General features: G+C 41.2%; 3 protein-coding genes and 2 long non-coding RNA genes across 5 annotated transcripts; 4 read left to right on the forward strand and 1 right to left on the reverse strand.

The window, feature by feature from the left end:
* Positions 1-78: 78 nt before the first annotated feature.
* LOC146573753 (uncharacterized) lies at positions 79-3830 on the forward strand. Its single transcript, XR_014892427.1, has 3 exons — positions 79-355; positions 1650-1765; positions 2763-3830. It is a non-coding gene; the product is annotated as an uncharacterized LOC146573753 (long non-coding RNA).
* Positions 3831-5530, reverse strand: LOC146573754 (uncharacterized). Its single transcript, XM_085273112.1, has one exon. It carries the CDS (start codon positions 5500-5502, stop codon positions 4108-4110), a length of 1395 nt encoding a protein of 464 aa, XP_085129238.1. The 5' UTR covers positions 5503-5530; the 3' UTR covers positions 3831-4107.
* Positions 5531-5679: 149 nt separating this feature from the next.
* LOC146573755 (uncharacterized) lies at positions 5680-9164 on the forward strand. Its single transcript, XR_014892428.1, has 3 exons — positions 5680-5957; positions 7253-7368; positions 8366-9164. It is a non-coding gene; the product is annotated as an uncharacterized LOC146573755 (long non-coding RNA).
* A 2240-nt stretch (positions 9165-11404) lies between these two features.
* Positions 11405-17839, forward strand: LOC146573756 (N-acylethanolamine-hydrolyzing acid amidase-like). The gene is made up of 11 exons (XM_085273118.1): positions 11405-11631; positions 14957-15121; positions 15204-15327; positions 15430-15520; positions 15597-15682; positions 15768-15940; positions 16034-16096; positions 16177-16243; positions 16336-16364; positions 17420-17489; positions 17597-17839. The coding sequence occupies exons 1-11, from the start codon at positions 11453-11455 to the stop codon at positions 17615-17617; spliced, it is 1068 nt and encodes a 355-aa protein (XP_085129244.1). The 5' UTR covers positions 11405-11452; the 3' UTR covers positions 17618-17839.
* Positions 17840-19397: 1558 nt separating this feature from the next.
* arl8bb (ADP-ribosylation factor-like 8Bb) lies at positions 19398-26163 on the forward strand. Its single transcript, XM_085273119.1, has 7 exons — positions 19398-19643; positions 21912-21992; positions 22120-22193; positions 22326-22419; positions 22835-22902; positions 23546-23616; positions 24240-26163. Exons 1-7 carry the CDS (start codon positions 19521-19523, stop codon positions 24287-24289), a joined length of 561 nt encoding a protein of 186 aa, XP_085129245.1. The 5' UTR covers positions 19398-19520; the 3' UTR covers positions 24290-26163.
* Positions 26164-27869: the final 1706 nt, after the last annotated feature.

The raw sequence follows: 27869 nt of genomic DNA on the forward strand, positions 1-27869 counted from the left end.
GTCATAATTCTGTAAGGCAATGAGGTTGTCACGTGATATTTTTGGAGGAGGGCATTTTTCAACTTGGACAAATTATCAGTAAAGTTTCAATCTCTGTTATTTTCCCCAAAAAACGTGTTGTCGCAATCATGTTTTCTACTGTAATTGGTGCCAACAGATGGCGCAGTTTAAAGTTGGCTGTTACTCTGCCCAGGCTGCTACCATAGAAGAAGAATGTAGACCAATAGTACTTTAACGATGTCCGCTGATCGTTTCCGTGTAAATCTTAGCATTGCTTTAGCCGTCAAGCTAAAGGTTTAGCTTCATACTGCCATATTTTCAGAGTAACAAAATATTTAAACGGTCTCAGATCATGGTGAGTATTTGAAAAAATGTTTATTTAATGTGAAGCCTGTGATGTGGAAAGGTTAGCAAGCGTAATTTTGCCTATTGTGTTATACACGGGTGCTTACATCCGAGTAGTGTTGATCTTTTCTAAGGTCCATGGGTTTATCCAACGAGCAGCTAAGTCACCGTTATATCTGTAATTTTGTGTGCAACGTCTTAATGCAAAAAAACAAACAAAAAAACAAAAACACAATGCGTTTTTAAGCTCTCTCTGCGTTCACTGCCTCTGCAAGTGTCAAACTTCCTCGCTTTAGCTGATGCTAACCAACATTAGCGCTTACGGTTCGTATATAAACACAACTGTCAGCCCTTCACTTTTGGTGCCGACCACATTTTGAGCATTTTCTACAGTTTGTGAAATGGTCGCCATTGGCATTACATGCCAGTAGTGTTCGCTAATTGACTTTACCGGGGATTATATTTATTACAACGTTACTGCGTGGAAGTGATCATAGTGTATGCTTATGAACGTGAGTGGTAGGTGTTATTAGTGCGACTTTACCCTTAATTAGTTTTCCCACCGGAAGTAGAGTTGTTTATGCGACGTGATGGCTAGAGCAGTCCCAAACAATCGATTGCGTTTCTTAACAGACCAATTCTCTCCAAACTTTTAGGGTAAGCTAGACTCGAGATATGGTTGCAATAATACGAACAAGAGCGCAACAGCATATTGACAATGGCGAGAACTTTAATATTTACATTGTGTTAGTGCACCCATCGCTCCGCATCCTTAACGCTACATTGATGTCGAGAGTCTCTGACACAGCTGTGCTCTGCAGCACAGACACCCTGCTTATCTGTGATTCGGCCAGACTGGTGTTGAACTCCAAAGACATGCGCGGGGTTAGGTTAGTTGCTGTTGGTGTGAGTGGTTGTCTGAGTCTCTCTAATAACCCTCCAACAGACTGGCGACCTGTCCAGGGTGTACTTTTGCCCTATGACAGCTGAAATACAACCTGAATAAAATAAGTAGGAGAAAATGAATGATGTTTATGAACTGTAGTTAATGTAGTCAGACAATAAGTTACCGAGCAACAGGCCACAAGTCTTGGTGCAGAATCATACTAAGATTTAAAAAATAAAATGTTGGCACTGGTGTTTGAAACAGTATACTGTCAGTAAGACTGGAGCAACTGCACACATCTGGAAACTAATAACTAGAGTAGTTAGTAACATTTTGTTACTGCATCCATTTAGCCAGGTATAATTAGCATGTCTACATACATGTCATTTCTAATGTGGTCCTATGTGGTATGTTGTAGGACAGTGAAGTGTCTGACACTGACCATGTAGCAGTGCCTGAGAACACTGGTATGGAGGGGGAGAACGCACCTCTTTACTGTATTTGTCGGAAACCAGACATCAACTGCTCCATGATGTAAGTATATATCAGTTTTATATTTGCAGTACGTGCAGTAGGGGTGGGCGCTAGCTTCAGCAATGTTATCAGAGGTTTTTTTTTTTAAATGAAGAGCTTCTATTTCGAGAAAACTACCAATAAGGATATATGCACAGATATAGAAAACAATACTGTAACATTTTATTGATGCTTGCAGTTTGGAGGAAGCAGTATTTGCAAGTGTAACTAAATTCCAGGCATTTTCCATCCTTCTTTTCCTATCAGCTTTTTTCTAGTTGTCAGTGTGAACCAAGGTGTCAGCAGCAGCATTATAGTGCAAAAGTAGTGACCCAGCATAGATCAAATGTAAGCACAAAAGTAGCCAAGGTAGTGTTTTTCCTGGAAATTTTAAGTGAAAGGATAAAGTAACTGCTTACCACTTTAGTTTAACAATGATTAATGAAATGTAACCGTGTAACTCATCAGCAGTCTGCACAGTATGGTCACATATTAAAACTGAAGAATATGTTGTACTTGTTGTAGTGTTTCATCATGGGTCCAGTTTTTACCCAGGTGCTTAAAGCCCTTCTTTACCCTCATGTAACACCAACAGTAATTTCCAACCACTATTTCCTGTTCCTGTCAGTCAAACAAACAGACGACAAACATCTTCTATAAACAGGAATAATGTCATTTTATCGGATTAGAAAACATCTAATCTAGCGTTGATATTACACTGCTGTTTAGTGTCTGGCTGATCTCAGTGTCACCAAAATATCTGCCCTACATGTCAAACAATGAGAGAACTTGAAACAGTAACATCACCTAGCAGCTTATTTTAATTAGTGCTAACGTTTTGTTTGCTGGCTAACATTGCTATTATTATAGTCACAGTTAATTGACTTTGAATAGCTTTATTTCAAAAGTAATTTTACAATTTCACAGCCATTTAGCTGTGTTAACTGTACATGCTGTAGGTCATAAGGCGTGCATGGATCATTTTTATAATCAGCCTCTTGTCTTTTGTCCACCACAGACTTTGCCATGATAAATTGGTCAGTTGACAACCAGGAGCCGTACACCTTAACCTCAGAGGCCAGGACATCCAGGGGCAGTGTGAACACGCACTTGCTTAAATGGGACGCAAGACGGACTATAGAGGGCCACCCGCTTGCCAGACAACCAAGTGCTGTCCCTGTCCACGGCCAGTGTGAGAAGGACTCTCACTAAAGTCAACCCACACAAAGCTGCTGGACCAGACAATATACCTGGACGCGTGCTCGGAGCCCGTGCTGACCAGCTGACTGATGTCCTAGCGGGCATCTTTAACATCTCCCTGAGTCAAGCTGTTGTGCCACAGTGCTTTAAAACCACCACCATCATACCTGTCCCCAGACCTTCCCAAAGCCTAATTCCACAATGATTGCCTGAGCCTATTCTTGTTAAATGATGAAAAACTCAAAGGCACGTTTGGGCAGTGGATCTGTGTGAAATCAGCAGCTTGCAAAACGAAATCAAAATGTGTGCTATTGATTCTAAAAATAGAAATCACAATAAAGTTCAACATTTACTAAAACCGCCATTCAGTCATCTGAGAGTCTTTACTCATGAAATTATAACGGTTAGATGAATGTATATGCAGTGATTTACTGATCAATGATAAAAGGGGAGATTTATGCAATAACGAAGACTGTCATGAAAAGTATTTGGCATCTGATCTCCTGTAACCTGCGGAGCTAAGCTGTTTTACCAGCTCTGCTCTCTGATTTTTCTTTTTTCTTTTATGAAAAAACACAAGTTGTCAAAGTTATTTGTTTGCAAATGTATTTCAGAAATATCGACATACTTTTTTTAATCAGCAGAAACTTTATGTCAGTAGTGCAAAAACCTGCACTGATCTGACCTCATTTCTTCCTCATCCTGATTCCTGACCTGGGAAGGGAGAGAAATATTTGTTTTTGTTTGTCTTCTTGTTTTATTTAATTCCTTGTGGGATTTGGATCCAACACGTAAAGTATGCATATTATGCACACACACAAACACACATGCAGCTATTACCCATTTCTTGTATTCTTGAATAAAGACATTGATTTGACACATTTAATTAGTGACCAATTGTTTTTATTGTTCAATTATTAAGAAAAAAGAAAAGGTGGGGGTGGGTGGGATGGAAAGTAAAGGGAGAGAGGAGAGAAAACCCCAACAATCCCCTCTGAGCAAGCACTAGGCGACAGTGGATAGGAAAAACTCCCTTTAAAGGAAGAAACCTATGACAGAACCAGGCTCTAGAGGGGGCAGTCAACTGTCGGGACTGGTTGGGGGGTGATTGTGAAAAGAGGGGAGGGAGATGGGAGAGGTGTTAGTAGTTAAGGGGGGGGGGATTAAGCTGGAACAGAGGTGGGAGAGGAAGAGGTGACATTGGCAGTACTGAAAGAAGGAGTGTTCCTCCTCCAGAAGAAGCAGAAGCGTTTTTTCTTTTTCTTCAGCTGCTCTTCCACGAGCACCTTTTTCTCGAGGATGAGGATTTTCAGCTCCTCGATTGTTTCGGTGTTTTGCTTCTGCAGCTTGTTGCATTTTTTCTCCACTTCTTCTATTTCAGCTTGTTTTTCTTCCAACCTTTCTTTCAGCACTTTAGATGTTGCCTCCTGTTTCTCAAACTCCTGGAGAAGAAGTTTTTCTTCTCTCTGCTTACTGACCAGCTGTTCTCTCTCTTGAAGCAGGTCTTGATATTTGTGCAGTGTCTCTTCGAACTTTACCTGCAGCATCCTGTTGTTTCCCTCCATGAGCTGGAGTTGGCACTCCATGTCTCCCTGCTTTCTGTCCAGCTGCTCTTTCTCTTGAAGGATTTCTTTATTCTGTCGCAGAGCTTCATCAAGCTTTCGTTGCAAGCTTTCATTTTGTTGCTTGATGCTCTGCAGATTGGAATCCATTTCTTTTTGTTTGATTTCTTGTTCCCTTTTCTCTTGGAGAAGCTTCTCATTTGCTTGCTCTGTGCGATCAAGCCTTTTTTTGTCAACATTGTACATTAGCTCCATGTCTCGGAGATTGGAGTGCAGCCCTCTCTTCTTCGTGCTGTCTTTCATCTTCTCCTGGAGGAGTTTTCTATTTTGCCGCAGAGCTTGATCAAGCTTTCCTTGCAAGCTTTCGTTGTGTTGCTTGATGCTCTGAAGCTTGGAAAGCATTTCTTTTTCTTTTAACTCCTGTTGCCTTTTCTCTTGGAGGAGCTTCTCATTTGCTTGCTCTGTGCGATCAAGCCTTTTTTTCTCAACATTGTACATTAGCTCCATGTCTCTGAGATTGCTGTGCAGCCCTCTCTTCTTCATGCCGTCTTGTTTCTTCTCTTGGACAAGTTTTTCATTTTGTTGCAGGGCTTCATCAAGTTTTCCTTGGAGCTCCTGGTTCTTTTTGTCCATGTCATGGAGATCCTGTTGTTTCCCCTCAATAATAGCTTCCTTTTCTTGAAGCTGGAATGACAACTTTTTTAGTTGAGCGCTCTTTTGCTCATTTTCCTCCATCAAGAACTTAATCTTCTCTGCGTTTCTGAGCGCTTCATCCTCCAGTTCTTCCAAACGCTTTTCCTCTAGTTCCACTTGGTCACACCAGGGAAGAGAGGAAAGGGAAGAGTCTAGTGGCTCATCCCAAGGAAGAGCGTATGGGTCAACTTCTTGTCCCTTTGGATTTTTTTGAGACATGTTGGGTCGGGATACAGTTACAACTGCAAAGGATCCAAATATTTCAAAAGGCTTTTCTGGCGAACGGTTCAATGCTGCACACATCAAGGCTGCGAGAAACGGACTAAAAGTCGTTGCGCTTCACCCCTATTTATAGGTTTTTGGATCAAAGGAAAGAATGGTGGTAAGATTCTACGTGTGTGACGTCATAATTCTGTAAGGCAATGAGGTTGTCACGTGATATTTTTGGAGGAGGGCATTTTTCAACTTGGACAAATTATCAGTAAAGTTTCAATCTCTGTTATTTTCCCCAAAAAACGTGTTGTCGCAATCATGTTTTCTACTGTAATTGGTGCCAACAGATGGCGCAGTTTAAAGTTGGCTGTTACTCTGCCCAGGCTGCTACCATAGAAGAAGAATGTAGACCAATAGTACTTTAACGATGTCCGCTGATCGTTTCCGTGTAAATCTTAGCATTGCTTTAGCCGTCAAGCTAAAGGTTTAGCTTCATACTGCCATATTTTCAGAGTAACAAAATATTTAAACGGTCTCAGATCATGGTGAGTATTTGAAAAAATGTTTATTTAATGTGAAGCCTGTGATGTGGAAAGGTTAGCAAGCGTAATTTTGCCTATTGTGTTATACACGGGTGCTTACATCCGAGTAGTGTTGATCTTTTCTAAGGTCCATGGGTTTATCCAACGAGCAGCTAAGTCACCGTTATATCTGTAATTTTGTGTGCAACGTCTTAATGCAAAAAAACAAACAAAAAAACAAAAACACAATGCGTTTTTAAGCTCTCTCTGCGTTCACTGCCTCTGCAAGTGTCAAACTTCCTCGCTTTAGCTGATGCTAACCAACATTAGCGCTTACGGTTCGTATATAAACACAACTGTCAGCCCTTCACTTTTGGTGCCGACAACATTTTGAGCATTTTCTACAGTTTGTGAAATGGTCGCCATTGGCATTACATGCCAGTAGTGTTCGCTAATTGACTTTACCGGGGATTATATTTATTACAACGTTACTGCGTGGAAGTGATCATAGTGTATGCTTATGAACGTGAGTGGTAGGTGTTATTAGTGCGACTTTACCCTTAATTAGTTTTCCCACCGGAAGTAGAGTTGTTTATGCGACGTGATGGCTAGAGCAGTCCCAAACAATCGATTGCGTTTCTTAACAGACCAATTCTCTCCAAACTTTTAGGGTAAGCTAGACTCGAGATATGGTTGCAATAATACGAACAAGAGCGCAACAGCATATTGACAATGGCGAGAACTTTAATATTTACATTGTGTTAGTGCACCCATCGCTCCGCATCCTTAACGCTACATTGATGTCGAGAGTCTCTGACACAGCTGTGCTCTGCAGCACAGACACCCTGCTTATCTGTGATTCGGCCAGACTGGTGTTGAACTCCAAAGACATGCGCGGGGTTAGGTTAGTTGGCTGTTGGTGTGAGTGGTTGTCTGAGTCTCTCTAATAACCCTCCAACAGACTGGCGACCTGTCCAGGGTGTACTTTTGCCCTATGACAGCTGAAATACAACCTGAATAAAATAAGTAGGAGAAAATGAATGATGTTTATGAACTGTAGTTAATGTAGTCAGACAATAAGTTACCGAGCAACAGGCCACAAGTCTTGGTGCAGAATCATACTAAGATTTAAAAAATAAAATGTTGGCACTGGTGTTTGAAACAGTATACTGTCAGTAAGACTGGAGCAACTGCACACATCTGGAAACTAATAACTAGAGTAGTTAGTAACATTTTGTTACTGCATCCATTTAGCCAGGTATAATTAGCATGTCTACATACATGTCATTTCTAATGTGGTCCTATGTGGTATGTTGTAGGACAGTGAAGTGTCTGACACTGACCATGTAGCAGTGCCTGAGAACACTGGTATGGAGGGGGAGAACGCACCTCTTTACTGTATTTGTCGGAAACCAGACATCAACTGCTCCATGATGTAAGTATATATCAGTTTTATATTTGCAGTATGCGCAGTAGGGGTGGGCGCTAGCTTCAGCAATGTTATCAGAGGTTTTTTTTTTTAAATGAAGAGCTTCTATTTCGAGAAAACTACCAATAAGGATATATGCACAGATATAGAAAACAATACTGTAACATTTTATTGATGCTTGCAGTTTGGAGGAAGCAGTATTTGCAAGTGTAACTAAATTCCAGGCATTTTCCATCCTTCTTTTCCTATCAGCTTTTTTCTAGTTGTCAGTGTGAACCAAGGTGTCAGCAGCAGCATTATAGTGCAAAAGTAGTGACCCAGCATAGATCAAATGTAAGCACAAAAGTAGCCAAGGTAGTGTTTTTCCTGGAAATTTTAAGTGAAAGGATAAAGTAACTGCTTACCACTTTAGTTTAACAATGATTAATGAAATGTAACCGTGTAACTCATCAGCAGTCTGCACAGTATGGTCACATATTAAAACTGAAGAATATGTTGTACTTGTTGTAGTGTTTCATCATGGGTCCAGTTTTTACCCAGGTGCTTAAAGCCCTTCTTTACCCTCATGTAACACCAACAGTAATTTCCAACCACTATTTCCTGTTCCTGTCAGTCAAACAAACAGACGACAAACATCTTCTATAAACAGGAATAATGTCATTTTATCGGATTAGAAAACATCTAATCTAGCGTTGATATTACACTGCTGTTTAGTGTCTGGCTGATCTCAGTGTCACCAAAATATCTGCCCTACATGTCAAACAATGAGAGAACTTGAAACAGTAACATCACCTAGCAGCTTATTTTAATTAGTGCTAACGTTTTGTTTGCTGGCTAACATTGCTATTATTATAGTCACAGTTAATTGACTTTGAATAGCTTTATTTCAAAAGTAATTTTACAATTTCACAGCCATTTAGCTGTGTTAACTGTACATGCTGTAGGTCATAAGGCGTGCATGGATCATTTTTATAATCAGCCTCTTGTCTTTTGTCCACCACAGACTTTGCCATGATAAATTGGTCAGTTGACAACCAGGAGCCGTACACCTTAACCTCAGAGGCCAGGACATCCAGGGGCAGTGTGAACACGCACTTGCTTAAATGGGACGCAAGACGGACTATAGAGGGCCACCCGCTTGCCAGACAACCAAGTGCTGTCCCTGTCCACGGCCAGTGTGAGAAGGACTCTCACTAAAGTCAACCCACACAAAGCTGCTGGACCAGACAATATACCTGGACGCGTGCTCGGAGCCCGTGCTGACCAGCTGACTGATGTCCTAGCGGGCATCTTTAACATCTCCCTGAGTCAAGCTGTTGTGCCACAGTGCTTTAAAACCACCACCATCATACCTGTCCCCAGACCTTCCCAAAGCCTAATTCCACAATGATTGCCTGAGCCTATTCTTGTTAAATGATGAAAAACTCAAAGGCACGTTTGGGCAGTGGATCTGTGTGAAATCAGCAGCTTGCAAAACGAAATCAAAATGTGTGCTATTGATTCTAAAAATAGAAATCACAATAAAGTTAAACATTTACTAAAACCGGAGTCTCGGAGTTTTAAGACAATGGATGATTCGATCTCATTGGCACTCCACATAGCCCTATCACAACTGGATCAACGCAACACCCACCTAAGAATGCTGTTCACTGATTTCATCTTAGCATTCAACACCATCATTGCCCAGCAGCTGATCGGCAAGCTGGACCTGCTCAGACTAAGCAACTCCACCTTCAACAGGATGCTGGACTTTCTTACTTTGTATGAAAACGTAATAAATTGGTATTAGTATGTAAAACCTATGTTTGTCTGGCGTTAGAGCATTTTTTTTTGTAAATTAGCATTTTCGATCCCTTTTCACTGTGTGTATATTGTCCACTGCAGCAGCCTGGTAGGGGTGAGAAGCCATTTCTGTTGACTCGGTTTTCTCCTGTTTTTCACTTAGGTCAGGTAAGTCTTTTGGTTGGTGTTTTTTTTTTTTTTTATAGGGAAGTTTAGGGATGTTTAGGGGTTTGTTATTTTGGCATTGCTCACTGCCAATGTAAGTAAATGTCTTCATAGTGCTTTGAAAAGTACCGTAGTTTTCGGGTCATAAGCCGATATTTTTTTTCCCACACCGTGAACACTTATACTGACGTGCGGCTAATGCATTTTTTTTTTCATGCGGCCAAAAATTTTTTGCCTGGTAACAGTAGACTAGTAAAACCTGGACCTGCATGCATCCACATTCCTCTCATTAAGCAGGCATTAAAATCAAAATTTACAATTCCATGAACAGCGTAAACATGTCCAAAACCAGTCAAGCCTACAGTCATTTTACATGAATGAAAATCAGTTAATAAAGGTGGGCGGATTGATCTGAGGTTGATCCCAACCTATAAGAATAATATAATCTTGATATAATATCCTTAAGTTGTTTGACAACATTCATTTCTGTACAATATAGTCTGGCTTTACCACAGTCTGCTAGAGGCGGGCGGATCAATCGATTGATACCAACCAGTTTCAATAGTGTTATCGGCAATATTGATCCTGCATTTACTTGGTATTGGATCAATAATTGGCAGAAAGATTGCACCAGCTGTGGACTCATAACCCCTTTTGTGAGTGATTATCTAACATGCCAACATATCCTGCTGCTTTGGGCACATCTGTGATATGAAGATCACGCAGTGATGTGTTTAAACAGAGAAGACTGAAGCCCAAAAGTCATATTTTAGATCACATATTCTCTTCCAGATCTCTGCCACTTTTTGATTAGTGGCAACTGACCCATGTAGGGTTGCTATAGTTTGATAGTAGTTTCAAGTTTATTTATTTATATAGTACTTTTAAAAACAACAGTTGTTGACCAAAGTACTGTACAGTAAAATAGTCAAAGCAGAAGACATACCAAATAAAATAGAATATAGATTAAGAGAAAATTGAATCATGGAATGAACAATAGAAACAGAGCCATCTTGATTTAAAAGCCAGAGAATAAAAGTGAGTCTTTTGACATGTTTTGAAAGTCTCAAGTGTTGGAGAGGTCCTGATATGCAAGGGCAATGAGTACACTGCTGTGGCATAATAAACCGTTTCAACTTATAATAATAATATGATCTTTGTATAATATCCTTGAGTTGTTTGACAACATTTGTATGATGTGTATAACCACTGTCGATCCAGATATTGATATTATCAGTACCAGTGTTGGTATTAGTAGACTGATATACTTTGTTTGTATCCTCTAAGTTAGTATGTGTACCACTGAACAGGGTCAAATACATAAAAAAGACTACCTCAAACATCTACTATGAAAAAAGCCTTTTTGTCTTGACTGCAGTGTTTTTTTTAATTTATTATTATTTACAGCCTATATCACATTTAAACAACAGAAGCTGAATGAAAGTGTGTTAGTGACAGGCACATTTAAATTCCAGGTCTCCAAAAAACAACAACAGAGTTTCGAAATACACAAAAAGCTAAAAGGAGTGTTTCTGTTCCTGTTTTTGCTTATGAGACTATATATAGATGACATTTAGTGCTGAATGAAATGGCTATGTAGGAGTTTAAATTGGTTTATCCACTCAAAATCGGGGACAAGCTGGAATCTCAGTGACCTTGACATTAAGGTCAGGGCAGAGGTCAAATTTTCTGAAGATCTTGTGAATGTGATTACTCCAGAAGGGGATCACTTAGGATTCACAAAATGATACCACAGATGGAGTTTGAATCCTGCTGACATCCACGTCAAGGTCAGAGGTCAGCTTACTGAAAATCAACCAAATCACCACTGGGTTTACTTTTACTGTCTTCCTGTTTCTAGCTGGGAAGAATGGTAACTGCGGGTGAGAGAACATTATTATTATTAGTAGTAGAAGTAGTTGGAGGAGAAGGAGCAGTACTTAATGTATGCTAGTTGTCCATTGATGTTCCAATATTGTGATCAAGTTCAACGCCTTCGTTTTGCGGAAGCGCTGCTCAGTTTGCATGAGTAAGTTCGCCGTTTCTTTCTTTTGTTGTGAAAAGCTTGAAGCGGAAATGTCGTCGTTATCGTTGCCCGCCAGAGGCAGAGGAGTCGGCTGTCTCCGGTGCAGACGATCGAAAGATGGAGCGGACAACGCTGCTGCTGCTGCTGCTGCTCGGACTCGCTGTGTCGTGCCGTGCACAGTTTGCTCCACCCACGGTGAACATCAGTCTGGATGAAGATCCAGCAGTGCGATGGATGCCTCTTGCGAAAGTCTTCGACATAGACTACGTGAATAAAGCTGCTGTAGAGGTCATTGAGTAAGTTTGCCAGAAAGTATGCAACAAAAAAGTGCCACTTGCGAACTTTATCTTCGAAGTGGGTTTCGGGGGGTTTGAAGGGTTACTTCAAACATGCCTCTGTTTCAGCGCAGATTACAAAATCCGTGGTTTTAAATGTGGTTGGTGACGTATTGCGTTAGGTTGCTCAAAGCGATTAACATGTTTAAAGTACTCGGTAATTCTACATCATTGTTTGCTTGATCTTGTGTAACGATGCGATTTAAAAGCGATCTTCACATAATATTGCTACCGGAAGAAAGCAGGGGTCGCTCTCATGAGGTCCGCCTGGCAGATTTTCTGAAGTTTTTCTTGACCTTTTGTTTGCGACAGTACTATTTTTTTTATTTAGGTTGTGCAATCAAAAAGTGGTTGCCGGTGTTGTGCCAAAAAGTGATTGTCTGCCAAAAACTGATTTCCGGTATTTGCCAAAAAGCGATTGCTCATATTTAAAGTGCTATAAGTAACTTGTTGGGCTATAATATGTTAAACATATGTCAAATGCATCCCTTATGGATGACATAAAGTCATCTTGAGCCACAAACAACATTCGTGTAGCAAGATACAAGCCGCAATCAGTTTTTGGCAGCGACTTTTATATAACCTTTATTTATGCAGTAAAAAAAATCTCATTAACATTAAAAATGTATTTTGTAAGAGTAAGTTGCCCAACAGGACAGCAGAAATGGCAGCAAATATTACAATAGTTCTGTAAAAATATTTTAAGTGGGGATAAAGGACCGGATTGGTTATAATGTAAGTACAAGTTGTAAAGATACTTAAAAAACAGATAATGTTTTAATTCTTTATGTAACCCCTTTGTATCCCCTGTTCACCGAAGTCTATTTACGAACATACGTAAAGATATTACACATAAAAAATACACAGAAACACTGGAAATCAGTTTTTGGCAGACAATCACTTTTTGGCACAACACCGGGAGGCGTAGGCAGTCAAAACAATAACTGCCTATGCCTCCAAGCAGTTATTGTTTTAACTGACATCAACCTCATTGGCAGGAGAACCAGGCTTACAAGGAAAACTGGGTTTCTACACGCGGTTTTTACCAACGTTTCAATTCTGTGAAATGTTAAGAATGCATGTCAGTATTAAAAGTTGCCACATTATGTTTTAATTAAACCTGGGATCTGTTTAACATGAATGACTGGGTGGCCGGTAACACTGATGTTATAGAGTGTTACCAGAGTAAAAGGGCAGAGCAGCTAGTTGTTACTGTTTTATTACTTTATCGAGCACACACCTGTAAATTTATGACTGGATGTTGTGAAAGGCAGTTTTATTCAAAGGGGGGAAGTGGGAGTCCCTTTTACATGAGGTGTCTTCAAGGTTGTGATTGCTCTCACAAACACGTTCACACTTACAAGTAAAGATCTGCTAGTATACTTGTCACCCATCAACTGTCAGCGCCTGCAGCACCTCTGTTTTCCTGATAGTTGGAAATTCGAGCAGCAAGAATCCAGTTAAACTAGAAACTGCTTTTCAATTTTAGTATCATGGTCCTTTGAATGTTCTTGGATTTGTGTTGATTCTTTTTGGTTTCACTGCTGCTTTAGTGCTCTTAGCTTCTGATAGTTGTCAGGAGTTTTTTGGTTTATGTTTTGTTTTCATCATCATTCTGTTCATTTGGATTTTGCTTCTTGTTGCATTTAGAGGTCTAGTTAATGTTTAAGTCAGATTCTTGGTAATGTAACAAGATTAGAATTTTACGGCTCTGGTCTGGTGACATTACTATCTTCCTGGGTGTGTGTTTTGCTTTATGTCTTATTTAAGTTTTGGTTTCTGTCACGTTTTTTTGTTCCTCCTTCTGTCTGATCTTTCTGTTAGTGATATATTAACATGTTCAGTGTGAACCCTCTCGTTTTGTGGGCTGTTTCCTGTTCTGCTTTGACTTTGGCTTTCTCTCGAGCCATGTTTCGGTGTTATTTCCCGTTTGTCCAGTTGTGGTTGTTACTTTTGCCTGTGTCTCCTTCAGCTTGTGTTTATCAGCCCCGGTCAGCCCTCTGGTTTTGAAAACATTTTGTTGTGTCCTTTGTGGACTCTATTATCAGCTATTATCTACAGTGGTCCTGAGAGATCAAATGTACTGCAGCTTAAGAAAACACCAGCAAATAGAAAAAGGCTGTAGAAGAACAAAACACAGTGGAAGTTGAATAAGACACAAAAATGTCTCAAAAGCTCACAAAAATAAATGAATACAAAAAGAAAAGTTCACAAAAAAATGTAACTTTTTGTGCGTTTGTTTTCTTCTGTTGTATTTATTTCACTTTTGTTGTGTTCTGTTTTGTCTCCATAAACCTCTATTGCATTTTATTCAGCTTTCACTGTGTTTTTTTGCTTTTGCAGCATTTTTCTGTTGCCTGGTGTTTCTTTAATTTACAGTATGTTTGACCCCTTAGGACCACTGTACCCAAGTGTACCCCAGCATTTGGGCATTTTAACTTAATCGTGATTTTCATACATAATACAGACTTTAATAGAGTAAACTGTAAAATTGAATTTTGTAGTCTGCTTACTACCTGTTTTTGGGGGGGGTTGGATTCTTAATACTTAGCTCTAACATATAACGGTTTCCAGTGAAAATCGAAAACTTTATTGATTCGTTGACTTTATTGACTTTATCGGACTCGTGTCTCCTTCATTTGCCTGTGATCTAAAAATAGCAGCAGCCCTGCGTTCCACAGGCGTATGAGAAAAATAACTTGAAGGGGAGGACGGACAAAATGTAATCATAATGGCTTTTGATTTCCTTACGCCACACCACTTTAAGCTACATGTAGTCGGTGTATTAGAAAGTGGAAGATACTGATGCGAGCAGTGCCTAAGCTAAGCAATGCACTGTAGTGCATGTATGTAGGGAACCACTGTTAGCCACTTAAACACAGGCTGCCTGAAAAACGCCAAGGCAGTCAGTCCAGGGGAAGCATTGCAGGCACTACACACAACTAGCTCTACAGCAGAAAAGCAGAGTATCTTCAGAGATTGACACCATCAAACTCGCACTATGTTGCTTTGAGACACCAAAACACAAAGAGCATTGAGCCTCACAAAGGATTATTTTATGTACAGTGTTTTTTTATTGTGTTTTTGTTGCTTTTTCCCCATCCATTGTTTGAGTAGTTGCAAAGGACAACTCACTGAAACCCTCACAGCACAGATTAAACTTAACCTCCTCTCTCATTGCTTTATCTTATTTCTGCCTTTGCTGTGTTGTCATGTTTATCTTCCACTACATCTCTGCTGACAGGGATTGCAGACCAACATGCTAAAGTTGCTTTGTTTGCTCCAGTTCCACGATTCCAAAATGGTTGCATCATGCAGTCAAACCTATTGTGATGGCCCTGGAAAAGTACGTTCCTCAGCCATATGCGGGGGAGATCCGTGGCCTGGCCTCACACTTGGGAGGAACGCTGTCCGATGTCATCCTGCTCAACTTTGCCTATGAAGTATCTGCGTATGTGTGATTTTTAAATCCACCTAGACATTTGTAGTGAAGCCCCACAGTGAGCACACTAAACAACTTCATCCACTTCCAGATTCTGCACAAGCATCGTGGCTCAGGACACAAAGGGGCACGTGTACCACGGCAGGAACCTCGATTACCCGCATCCTGTTCTGAAAAATCTGACTTTTAACGCAGTCTTCCTCAAGAATGGAAAGGTACATCATGCATTAGCAGGTGCACAGCTAAAGTAATTACGTAGCAACTTTAATTTTTCAGACATTAAATCCAGTTTGTGTTTTATTGACACACCATTTCAGGAGGTATACCGTGGAACTTCGTTTGCGGGCTATGTCGGGCTATGGACGGGACAAAGCCCTAACAAGTTTACTGTCTCAGGTGACCAGCGAGGTAAGACCACACATGGCTGTGGAAAAGGTAGCATCTTCATTTTTCTTCTTGTCTCCAAGCTTGTTTTTTTCCTAAGGAACTGAACACTGGTATAACTGGTGGAAGAACATCGTCTCTGCTTTCCTGTATAAGAGATCCCCCGTTAGTTGGCTGGTGAGGGAGGTGAGAAAAATTAGTGTAGGGAAAAAGAAAAAAGAAAAAGTTGACAATATGCGGAAGTGAAAGTATTCTTTGTGTGGCCTGACAGACACTGGAGGAAGCAGAGGACTTTCAGGATGCAGTCATGCGTCTTTCAAAAGTCCCCATCATCACTGGGGTGTATTACATAGTCGGCGGGGTGCGAGCCGGGGAAGGGGTCGTGATCACCAGAGATCGAGAGGGCCCTGCTGATATCTGGCCTCTGGAAACTGCAAAGGGAGGGTAGGTGAAAAAAAAAAGATCTGAGGAGGAGGATGGAAAATGATTGTATCGCTCAGTAAGCATTTCAATGTGTGTTTTGGGGATTGCTTTCAGATGGTTCAGAGTGGAGACAAACTTTGACCACTGGCTTCCTCCTCCTGCTAAAGATCATCGGAGGTGAGTCATGTCTCATGATGAGCAGGCTTGCTGTGTTGCTGCTGCTGTTATTACACCGCTGCTGTGTGCTCATTTCTTAGAGAAGCGGCTAACAAAGCTCTAAATGCTACTGGCCAGGCGCACATCAATATGAATACACTCTATCAGGTAAGTCAATTAACCTCAACCTTGGTTCACGAAGTCACACTTCTGGTAATCGGAGACGATGTATGGGCTTATAACTCTGTCTCTTCCTCCAGGTTTTGTCCCTGAATCCAGTGTGTAATGGGTAAGAAGGACGTTATTCCTGTTTGATGCCCTTATTTTTCCTCCAGCAACTCTATAAATGCTGGTGTTGCTTAGATGGGATAGTTCACTTAGTGTGTTCATCACATACTTCCCCTTTTCCGTTTCAGCAGTTATGTCAGTGGGCCCTTCGTTGACATGTAGCACATACACTGTATTGCCAAACGAATTCGATCACCCATCCAAATGATTGAGTTCAGGTGTTCCAATCACGTCCATGGCCACAGGTGTATAAAATCAAACACCTAGACATGGAGGCCGCTTCTACAAACATTTGTGAAAGAATGGCTCCCTCTCAGGAGCTCAGTGAATCCCAGTGTGGTACTGTGATAGGATGCCAGCTGTGCAACAAGTCCAGACGTGAAATTTCCTCAGAATTCAAAATTCCACAGTCAACTGTTAGTGGTATTATTAACAGTGTGTAAATGATTGGGAACGACGGCAGCTCAGCCATGAAGTGATAGGCCACGCACTGTTGGGATTGTGGGATCGTTGTTTAGAAGTTGGGCTCAACTCTTTACTTCCAGTGAAAGGAACTCTTCATGCTCCAACATACCAAGAGATTTTGGATGATTCCATACGCCCAACTTTGAGGGGACAGTTTGGGGATAGCTCCTTCCTGTTACAACATGACTGTGCACCAGCACACAAAACAATGTCCATGAAGACACGGATGAGCGAGTTTTGTGTGGGAGATCTTAACTGGCCTGCACAGAGTCCCGACCAAATCTGATAGGACACCTTTGGGTTGAATGAGAGTGGAGAGTGCGAGCCAGGCCTTCTCATCCAACATCAATGTCTGACTTCACTGACATCACATTAAACCCTATGGATTAAGAATGGGATGTCACTCAAATTCATATGTGTGTTAAAGCAGAAGAGTGAATACTTTTGACGGTATAGTGTAGCGAGTAGATTACAGAGAAACAATAGCTGAATGAATATCTCGATGTCTATTTTTCTGCTTTTTAAAAAATAAAACCTCACGCAATGAATCGCATTAAATAGTGACCGTCGTCTGTCTTAATATCCTCCCAGAATTACTATTTACACGACAGTGATGAGCGCAGCAGCCCCTGAGAAGTACATCACACTCCTTAGGCTGCAGGTAATTCAGTTTACACCTTAAACATTTATGCTCAATGAGGCGGTGATAATTTCAATGAAAAAAAATATATAACATTTACTCAATTGTCTCTTCAAATCTTTTTCAAGGACTGCAACAAGACAGACTGAGCTGACAGAGGTGGAGCAGTAAAGGACGCAGACTCCTTTTTCTTGCGGCAGGCGGCGATCTTCACGACTACTTGGAGGCTGCGCGATCAATGAGATGACAAGGGAATGCACCTGAAATATTCAATGACACTGTGCTAGTGCCTTTAATAAAATAACATTTGCTGTGATTGTTTTTGCCATTTTATGCACCTTATCTTCCAATAAAACGTGGCTTTATTTTAATTATTGTCCTTACTTTATAAGCATGACGAGAAGGACGCCCTGCCGGTTTCACGTCGTTAACTGCCAAGTGCAACAGATTATGCGATGCAGTGCGCTCATGTTGTTTGCATGTTGTTTGTTATTTAAATGAAAACCATGCACGCACACTCAAACCCTATTAGTTTGTGTTTCTAATGTGTCTATTCAGAAGGTGGCGGTGTACAGTTTTAGCTATCAGTTTATTGGTGTCCAGAACGTTTGGTCCTCTATTATAACCAGATCAAAGAATGGAAGGTGAAGAGAAATGCTTTTCTAGTCTTGTTTTTTGTGCTGATCTATCACCGCATAATGTGTAAAATGTACCTGCAGGGCGCACTTTGAAGTGCACATGTTCATGTTCGTTACTAAAATTAACTTTACCGCGCTAGCGAGAGGTTGCGGGTGGAAAAATCAGAGTCAGCTTTCATGTTTTGGTGACCCAAAACATACTAAAACCCTGGTGCCAGCTGGAGGAAAGACGCCTATGCTCTAACCTTTATTCCAGAGAGTTGATCAAGATCTGCTAAATCCTGAGATAAGACACGCGAAAAATGATAACTTCTGCATTTCCAAATAGCGCAATAGTGAGTCATCTGGCACACAACAAGCAAATTCACATATTTCTAAGTTAAAAAAGGTGAGCCCAGCAGGCTTAAACGTGTGAGGAAACACACGCATGAGTGGAGGATGAAAGAGTGCGATCACAGGCACACACATTTGTTTATTAAAATCAGACGGAGAGGAGACTGTGGAAAGGCTGGGAACAGAACTGGGCTTGCTAGATTATAGTGAGACAACTGCATTCAACGATGAGGTAGGAGAGAAAAGAGGATACGAGGGATGCCAAGCTCATTTTATGTCACCGGCCACATACAGCCCACTTTGAAACCCCCCTTTCTGTCAGTGTAAAGAAGTTTAACTACTCATTTAATTGATGGGATATCGTCTTTTTTTTTTATAATATAAAAAGTGTAATTTCAGCAGTACGTCTTACTTTTTATTGCACGATAAAGATGTGCCTCTGTAGTAGATGAAAGAAATCTGTCAGCGTGGTTCTTTGAGCTTAAATGTAAGAAGTAAATTTTAAAATACAGAAATTAATTATTTTGGTTTAGTATGAATGCTCACGGGGAGGTCTTTATTGATAGGAAAAGCTGTAAGCCCTGTGAAAGTACAGTTAAAATTTAAAAAAAAATTATGTCCTCCTTCATGATGATGTTATTTGAGTCTTTGCTGGGCTGATTTTGCCCCCTGGGCCCTCTGTTGTATGATACAGTCATAATCAGTAAGGCTGAACACTGGGGAAAGTAATGTTTTCGTAACTACTGTCAGGTGTCATAAACAACAGAGCACGCGCATGTTAGTCACAGGAACTTTGACTGTGACATGATACAAGGAAAGAGTAGCAGGAGTAAAGATCATACCGGAGCAGGAAGGGCATCACTGTGCACCAGACCTGACAGCCTGGACAGGGTTTCTCCAGGAGATGGCAGTAGTGCACCACATAAGGTGCCATTAAAACCCCTCAGAAGAAGAAGAGAATCACTTCTCCTGTCGCCAGGATCACATGATATGACAAAGCAGCTAGCTGCTTCCTGTGAACGCCGCTTCCCAATTTCCATCCTGACGGCCGCATAGACTTGCGACTACAGTTTCGTACGAGATGCTGGCCCTTATAAACAGGCTCTTGGACTGGTTCAGGTCCCTCTTTTGGAAAGAAGAGATGGAGCTTACTTTAGTGGGACTTCAGTACTCCGGAAAAACCACATTCGTCAATGTGATAGCGGTAAGCAGCTGACGATTGCGAAGTCGCACAGTCACAGTGCGGGCCCAGGCTGTTACCTTATATAGGTCGCAGAAGGAGGTTTCAGTACGTGCTGTGTATAACTTTAACTTGTCTGCATTTCTACACCGTAACTTCTAAAGACAATGCGACATGGCTGCTTAGCCGGGTCGCAAAGCTACAAGTGTACCGCAGTAGCTGCAGCATTAGCTGCGGTACTCCCTGTCGTTGTTTTGCTAGCTGCGGTGACGAACTTGGTTGGTATGATATGCGCTTACGTGTGAAACGGTCATGTGAACGGAGCCGTCAGTGCTTTCGTTGCTGCCAATGTGTCAACACAAGCGGTATGTCGACAACACGGGCTGTTATTTGGTTTTGAACACAGTCTGCCTCGTCATGTTGCTAGCAGGGTGTACCGGGGACGACGACACTTGAGTAATCATGGCTGCAGGCTGCCAGCTGCGAATACTTGCATAGTCTGTCATCAAAATATTTCCTAATCTTTCAAAGTGACATCCTCTAAGCTAACAACAGCAGTCCTCCCACTTTTGTTTGAGTTGTATTTTTATGGCTTGTTGTCATGCAGCAGGCAGCGTGGACGCTATAAAAGTTAACCCCTCACTTTGTTGTTGTGTCTGACAGTCACAGTGACAGCTGTGGGCGGATGTGAGGTTAGTGATGATTCCACGTTTGATTGTGTCATTTTAAGGTCTCGAGCCATTTTCCCTCACACATTGATTGCATACATGACAGTTTAGACCTTTTTGCATATGTAAATCTGTTGACCTCTTATACATTTTCCTCGCTTCTTTCTAAACGTACAAAGTTCTCACTGCTGAGTCATGACCTCAGTCGATGTAAGACTGTGTTGTACTGACCAAAACAGTTTCCCATTTAGAATTAAGGTATTTGGTGCTTTAAACCTGTGGAATGTGTGATCACGGTGCAAAGGTTGGTATCAGAAAGCGTGGTTATTACAGGAGGTATGTGAGCAGTTTACACATTTTTGTTGTTTTGGTTCTCTGTTCCTGCATGTTTAGTTTGAAATAATAACGTACATCCAAGTGCCACGTCTTCAAAAGTATTTGGATTCTTGGATATTAAGTTAAAAGTGGCCAGGCTAAAGATGTGAATATACATAAACAAAGGATAATCAAAAGTCTGTCAAAGGTTGGTTGTTGGGCATAATCACCAGGTCAGGTGATCACATCTTGTGGCTGCACGGGACAAGAATGCTCTTCAGGATGTAGACTACATAAATGTTTTTTTTTCTTTGTCAGTGGGTGAAACAAATCTTTGAGATCAGAACCTCATGGGACTCAGTACAGAATGCAACCTCATGCTAAGCATTCAAAAACACACAGATTGGGTAAAGCTGTGAAACAAAGTACATTGAAAGGCAAGTGTGAAGAAAGTGGGAGACCTTGAGAGCCAAAGCATACCACCCCTCATTTGGAAAGCCTGATGGTGCTGTTATGGTTGCCTGGGGAACTGGCACACTGACATTTATTGATGATTTCTCTGCTGTCAGAAGCAGCAGTGTTAATGTAGAAGCTTATAGGAGGATTTTTGTGTTTTTTAGATCCCACCAGTTTCACTGGACCTCTATTCATAATTAAATGTAAAGAGGTGCAATATCCATGCCTGGCTGAGTCACACCTGATCTCGATGACTGGCCAAAGAGCAGAGTAAAGAGAGAAAGACCTTGTAGCAACCCAAAGCTGTTAGCTGCAGTGAAGGCCTGGGAGAATCACCAGGGAAGATGCAAGCAGTGTGCTTGTGTCTGTGGGTTCAGATACTGGCTGCAGTAAAGTTTGTCTTCATGTAAATGTGTCCAATTTTTTTATTTTTTTTTTATTTAACCTTTAGACCATTTCCATCCAATTTCGTTTTCCAGTGATGCAAACCCACTCCAATTACAGCTGAAACCTCATGACTTTATTCTTTCGCCATTATTGTATTTCATATTGATTGAGCTGAAACAAAACACGAAGCAGTCCGATTACTTGTGATGTGAACTTTGTGCTGACACATAGATGGCACCATCTTATGATTCATGTAGTTAAAATGGCAAATGCTCAAATTCAGCTAGAAGAAAATAACCCTTGTAATTCAATTATTTCCTAATTTAATCGTGCACAGAAGTGACTAGTGTGCACAGTGTTTTTCATGTGGCTTTTAGATCAGATTAAAGCATGCTGACTTCAAAAAGGAAGCATGCAGTCTTGACTAATATGAGATTGTCCTTTGTCTGCTATTTGTCTCGTGCAGTCAGGACAGTTCAGTGAAGACATGATCCCCACAGTTGGTTTCAACATGCGGAAGGTTACTAAAGGCAACGTGACAATAAAGGTAAGCTAGCAAAAATGGGTATGCAGCTGGTTGCTAAGTAAAAATGTAAATGGGACTATTTACAATGTTTACAGATAAAATGGTGTGTGTGTCGTTTCTGACTCAATTTTGTGCTTTCTTGCGTCAGATATGGGACATAGGTGGACAGCCCCGCTTCAGAAGCATGTGGGAGCGCTACTGTAGAGGAGTCAATGCTATTGTGTAAGTGTGTTGCCAAAAAGGTACAACATGTTCCCTTTGTGGCTGCATGAAAAATGTAGCAAATTGCACATTAATATTCAGAAATGCCTTGTTTCAGTGAGCTCTAATTTGATTATCTCTCCCCATCCTTAGTTACATGGTGGACGCAGCAGACCGAGAGAAGATAGAAGCTTCCAGAAATGAACTGCACAACCTTTTAGACAAACCACAGCTACAAGGAATTCCAGTAAGAGACCTCTTGTTAATTTTTTTTTTTTTTTTAAAAACACCAGAAGCTTGTGGTGTTACAGCAAGCACTCGATGATCAGGATCCAGTGACAGTCACAAGCAGTCATTAAAGTCATAGTTAGCAATTGCAGAAAGCCATTAGATGTAGTGACTCAGGCTTGATGATGTTACACTTGTTGGTAATATGAAACAGAGCTTGAATTATGGATGTATTTTTTATTTTTTTTTCATTGAGTTGACGGAGTGCGATTTGATGAATCCATAAGATTTCCTGCTTCCTCGACTCAGCACTTCACGCAGGCAGTTTATTTTGCCTTAACAGTAAAGATTGTGTGATGGTTGAGGCATCTGAAGAGAGAGATGCTGATACATTGCTGCATTAGGTATTGATCAGCCCTGTCTTTCTTTTCCAGGTGCTAGTCCTTGGTAACAAACGAGACCTACCCAATGCACTTGATGAGAAGCAGCTTATTGAAAAAATGTAAGAAATGAACTCCTGCCAAATGTTCTGTTAGTGGTGTTGTTACATAATAAGTGTCTACTTGACCAGTGTTTGATGATTCCTAATAACCCCATAGACTTTTTCTAAGATGAACATGAAGTACAAGTTTGAAAATTGAGGCCACTGCATTCTTTCTGATAGCCAGCAGGGGTCCTTGTTTGCAAAAATATATCATGTACAGAGGTCCATGAGAACATTTCCATACTCCTCAATTGCTGTGACCTGAGTAAACAATTTTCTTATGAGTTTATGATCCCCTCACTAGTTTCATTAAAATAATTCAATCCACTTTCATGTAAAATTTGTAATTTACGGTCACAATTATTAATTTGTATGATAAAGTAGGGTGTGCTTTAGGGCGGGGCTTCACACTGTACATGCGTACAGTGTGCTTGGTTTCTCAGTCAGATCTACCTCTTGCTCATCATGGTTCAAGAAACCAAACCAGGTCAATTCTTGAAAACTGGACTTGAGAAGTTGATGGGTAACATTGCAGTTTATACAGTCTATGGGATTTTTTGCGAATGTCAATCTGTAAGATAAGCTAGTGACTGATGCGGTGGTCACGTGTCCATGGACTACTACCATTTGAATTTCACATTTCTCACTTTCCTCATTACAGGAATCTATCTGCCATTCAGGACCGAGAGATCTGCTGCTACTCTGTGTCCTGCAAAGAGAAAGACAACATAGGTAAGTATCTGAGGATTTGTGGAAGTCATGAAATGATCATTCAGGGGTTTAAAAGAACTTGAATCAACTTAACCTTCATTTTCAGTCTCAGGTTAATGTCAGGCATTGTTGGCAGTGCTGTGACTATTCTGTTGAAAATGACGTTATCTTGGCATTATCTTTAATGCAGCATAACTGAAATGAAGCTCGGTATACACGGGATGTAGGCAGTTACATAAAGTATTTAGTCTGTTGATATGGATTATGATTTGTTCTCATATTCTAACCAGGTATTATTCTAGATGATAGAGAGGCATAGCATGCAGAACTACTCTTTATAGTTGTCAGTTAGGTCCTCTTTCAGCCTTCAGGGTGGATTTGGTTGATATCTTGTGGTTTCCTTTTGTCTGTCATGCTGATTAAAGTGCTGTGCAGAAGACAGCTTAAACAGCAAAACAATCTGATGTAGAAGGGATGAACACATGCATAAAGGAATAGCATTTATGATACAAAGAAATTAATAAAGTGAGCAGACCAAGAAATCCATTGTGGCCCTCATCAGTTTAAGTGTACTGCCTAATCCTTCACAGATAGTGTTTGCTTGGGTGTTAAAGATCTGTTGACTGTTCCTCCTCCACCTGCAGATATCACACTGCAGTGGCTCATCCAGCATTCAAAGTCACGGAGAAGCTGAAAGTAAAGCCCCGCCCTCCTCTCCCTCCCGGTCGCAGCTCTGGCCTCAGCCCCACTTTACGGTCATGGGTCCTTGACAGTCAACCCCTTCCACTGCCTCTGTGACGTATTCCAGCTCTCTCCGCTCACTACTGTCGCCACGCGCACCATCCACTACACTACCATAGATGTGTAGCCTCCCCCTGTACAGCACTACCACCACCCCAAAACCACCTGGAGTCTTGAAAAGTTGTCTCACTACTGTGCTAGCAGGTGGATTGTTCATACCCATCATGCCTTATCGCTCATCATTACAGACATGATGTGGGTCTGTGTACATCATGGAGTTTTTCTTTTAAATGTTGCAGTATACTGTTCCCCAGCTACATTAGGATGGAGCTCCTCTAATCCCACAATCAAACATGTGCTCTGTTGCCTGTCAACATTTGGTGTTTACGTGACATTGTGCGATTGTAGTTTTTAAACAGTTATTTGCCAAATGGTGATGATGATGATGGTCACTTGTGCTAAATGCCTTCAATTCCTGATAATCTCTTTAGCAATGTAGCCTGCGTTTTTATTTGCTGGTGTATGGAAGCACTGTTCTAATAAATGACTTGAATCAAAGTTTACACGTAACATAACGATCAATAGAAGGTAAGACTTTAAGTGGCGGCTGCGTCTGGGGCAACAATCCTGAGCAAAGTTTTAAGTGCCTTCAGCTGAGAGCGTTCCCGATCAGACAGTTATTGCCCAACGCACTTTTTGAAGCCTCTATTATAAACAAACACTCAGTACAGACACAGCAGAAATCCCTTGATTACACTTAACGCCGCCTCTCGACAATCTCATTCTGTTTTGTAATCACACAAACGCATTACGACGTCTGAGAAATAGGCAGTGGCGGGCTAACGCTGAGGATGAAGTAATGAATGAGTGACGAGCGAGTGAGACAATGTTACATGTTTGGTTGCTGGGTACTTTGAAGCCTGCAGGCTGTGAATTCTTATGTAGCTTTTTGAAGCGTAACTTTTGCTTGCAGTTCTCAGGTCGTTCTCAGTCTGAGCGCAGCGTGGGCGTGCCCGAGTCTGTGTGTCCATAATCTTCTTGTTTGAGTTGGATAAGTGGAAGGCAGTGTTAGCTGTGATGATGGAGCACACTGAGAACAGAGGGCAGTCTATGAGTTCAGAGTGTTGAATGCTTGATGTCGTCCATTCTTTGCGATACTCTTATCCGAGTCCTGATGTCTGATTTTCTTTTTTCTTGCTCTTGTGAAAGCCTTAGCAGTCCAAGGACAGTACTGTGTCCTCAGAAAACAACATATTGATTGACGAGCAGTGTCCTTGCAGCGAAAAGACAATGACCCCCCACCCCCCGGTTAAAGAAAACAAAAAGTATGAGCACTGTATACTATTAATCCACCCCCTGCTTGGCCAGTACATCACTATGAAATGTCTTTTTCTTCTGGTTTTCTATGCCCCCCTCCCCCCAGTTTAAAGTGACCTATTCCTTCTGCTCCCATATTTGTATGTAGGCCTGCTCGGCTCGTGTATTTCACTGCAATACCGTCGACAAGTCCATCACGCTCCGTCGTCTCACATTGTTTTTCAGCGTCTGTTGGAAATCGTCGTAATCATAGATGTCGATTGTTGGGACCACAGCAGCGGTGAGGGGCTGTATAATCTGGTGACTGTATGGGAAATTTGGGGAAAGCTTTTGTTAACTGTGTAATAATCTAGCCTATTTGCAATTTGTATGTGCATGTGCTCAACTTATTCACATTCAACTGCAGACTTTGTAAATAAGAAGTTGGCGTTTTTATTCCAACAAATGCTCTGTAGATGTCATGCATTCTTTCCCTGTGATTGCTAATAAATTTGTTTTTATTTTTAAGGATTTCAAGTGTGGCATCACTTATTTTGTGCGTGTGTGTGGATTGTCTATAAATGTTTTGCCACTAGATGGAAGCAGAGGACTTTGCAAAGCTGGAGGTTTAGTGTTTCTTAAACACTCCTAGGTTTGTCAGAGGGTTTGTTCTGCTGCATTGTGCTGCGGCTTTCCTCTGCCCTGGGACTCTGGAGTAAACTCTTAACTCAAAGGTTATTTCTTTGAGTCGTCCATAGCACTGGAAATATATATTTATTATTGGCAGACATTTAGAATGAGACAAAGTGTATGTGATCACAATAATCATGCCATATTTTTCATCTTTCATTCAGTTAAATTTGATTTTATTTACATAGCACTAAATCACAACAACAGTCACCTCAAAGATCTTTATATATTAAGGTAGAGACCCTACAGTAATAGAGAGGAAACCCCAACAATCAGCTGTCCCCAATGAGCAAGCACTTGGTGATGGTGAGAAGGAAAAACTCCCTTTTAATAGGAAGAAACCTCCAGCAGAACCAGGCTCAGGGAGGAGTGACCATCTGCCATCTGGCTGAAGGAGAGGAGACCCTGTGGAAGAGAGCAAGACATTAATAATGACTAATGATTAAATCTAGAGTGGTGTATAAACATACAGTGAGTTTAGAAGAAACACTCTGGGCTGGTGGCTTCCCATGATGCACTAAATATAAGTTTTATCAAAACAAAGTTTTAAGCGTAATCTTAAAAGTAGAGAAGATTTGGGAACTGGTTTCACAGAAGAGAGGCTCCTATATAAAAACAAAATAAAACTCGATCCCCCTAATGTACAAAAGAAAAACTTGGTGCTACGTTTGTGGATATATTGTTTTACCGCTATTGTGTAATAGAAGATTAGCACCTCTGTATTTCTTGGCAGCAAATTAACTATTATGCAAAGAAATGTAACACCCATAACGTTAAGGCAAACGCCGGGAGGGCGTTGCAAACTAGGGGGCAATAAAGCGAACGGTGATCGCGGGCCTGTGCCGTTCAAGCTGGAACACCTTAATTAATCTCATTTCTTAAATGCAGCGTTTAATGAACACCATCTGGCATTTACTGCAGTCAGAAGGTGCGGAGAGATCCAGGTGTTTTCCGGCGGAGAAACGCAGGGTGTGCGTGTCCACATGGGGTCTTTAGGTATGTGCGTCTGCGGTTTACAGTTGCTGTTGGGATTGTGCAGTGCTTACAAACCACAGAGGGAAGGTCACACAGACGACCTAAAGGCGTGGCAAACTCTTAGCGTAGCTGCATCCTGTTACTAGTTCACCCATGCTGTAATACACCACCCGCCACTGCAGCATTGTTGGCATTTCTTGTGTGTACAAACTTGTGAGCTTGCCCTGTGAATGATCGTCAGCCAAATTACAGGAGCTCTAATGAGAAGAATTCCTCAGTGTTCCTGCAAATATGATTTGCTTTCTCTCTACTTCACAGCTACAACTCTGAGCTTAATGAGCTTAAACTTTCCTAATTAATGACAATGCAACTGGGCTGCTCTACAGCTATCTGACATCCATTCAGCGTCTTGTCTATAAAATACTCCATGTATAAATGTGAATAACAGGTTCACTTTGAAGCTGCTGTCACTCATACGTTGGACATTCTCACTCAGCGCTGGTGCTGTATAATACTTCAATTTTTGTTTTTGATATGATGCCAAGTAAACCTCTGCTCAGCACTGCATGTGT

This window comes from Mchenga conophoros, linkage group LG5 (genome assembly GCF_057382185.1).
Source record: "Mchenga conophoros isolate Kocher_MC1m ecotype Shallow Benthic linkage group LG5, M_conophoros_male_GT1.1, whole genome shotgun sequence".
Lineage (NCBI taxonomy): Eukaryota > Metazoa > Chordata > Actinopteri > Cichliformes > Cichlidae > Mchenga > Mchenga conophoros.

What these genes read in the sequence shown, in the direction of transcription:
- LOC146573754 (XM_085273112.1), bottom strand. Translation starts at nt 5,502, where the DNA reads ATGTGTGCAGCATTGAACCGTTCGCCAGAAAAGCCTTTTGAAATATTT.
- LOC146573756 (XM_085273118.1), top strand. Translation starts at nt 11,453, where the DNA reads ATGGAGCGGACAACGCTGCTGCTGCTGCTGCTGCTCGGACTCGCTGTG. An exon ending in TTAGTTGGCTGGTGAGGGAG is followed by an intron (nt 15,683 to 15,767) that starts GTGAGAAAAATT and finishes GTGGCCTGACAG; the next exon opens with ACACTGGAGGAAGCAGAGGA. An exon ending in CTGGAAACTGCAAAGGGAGG is followed by an intron (nt 15,941 to 16,033) that starts GTAGGTGAAAAA and finishes GATTGCTTTCAG; the next exon opens with ATGGTTCAGAGTGGAGACAA.
- arl8bb (XM_085273119.1), top strand. Translation starts at nt 19,521, where the DNA reads ATGCTGGCCCTTATAAACAGGCTCTTGGACTGGTTCAGGTCCCTCTTT. An exon ending in AGAGGAGTCAATGCTATTGT is followed by an intron (nt 22,194 to 22,325) that starts GTAAGTGTGTTG and finishes CCCCATCCTTAG; the next exon opens with TTACATGGTGGACGCAGCAG. An exon ending in CAAAGAGAAAGACAACATAG is followed by an intron (nt 23,617 to 24,239) that starts GTAAGTATCTGA and finishes CTCCACCTGCAG; the next exon opens with ATATCACACTGCAGTGGCTC.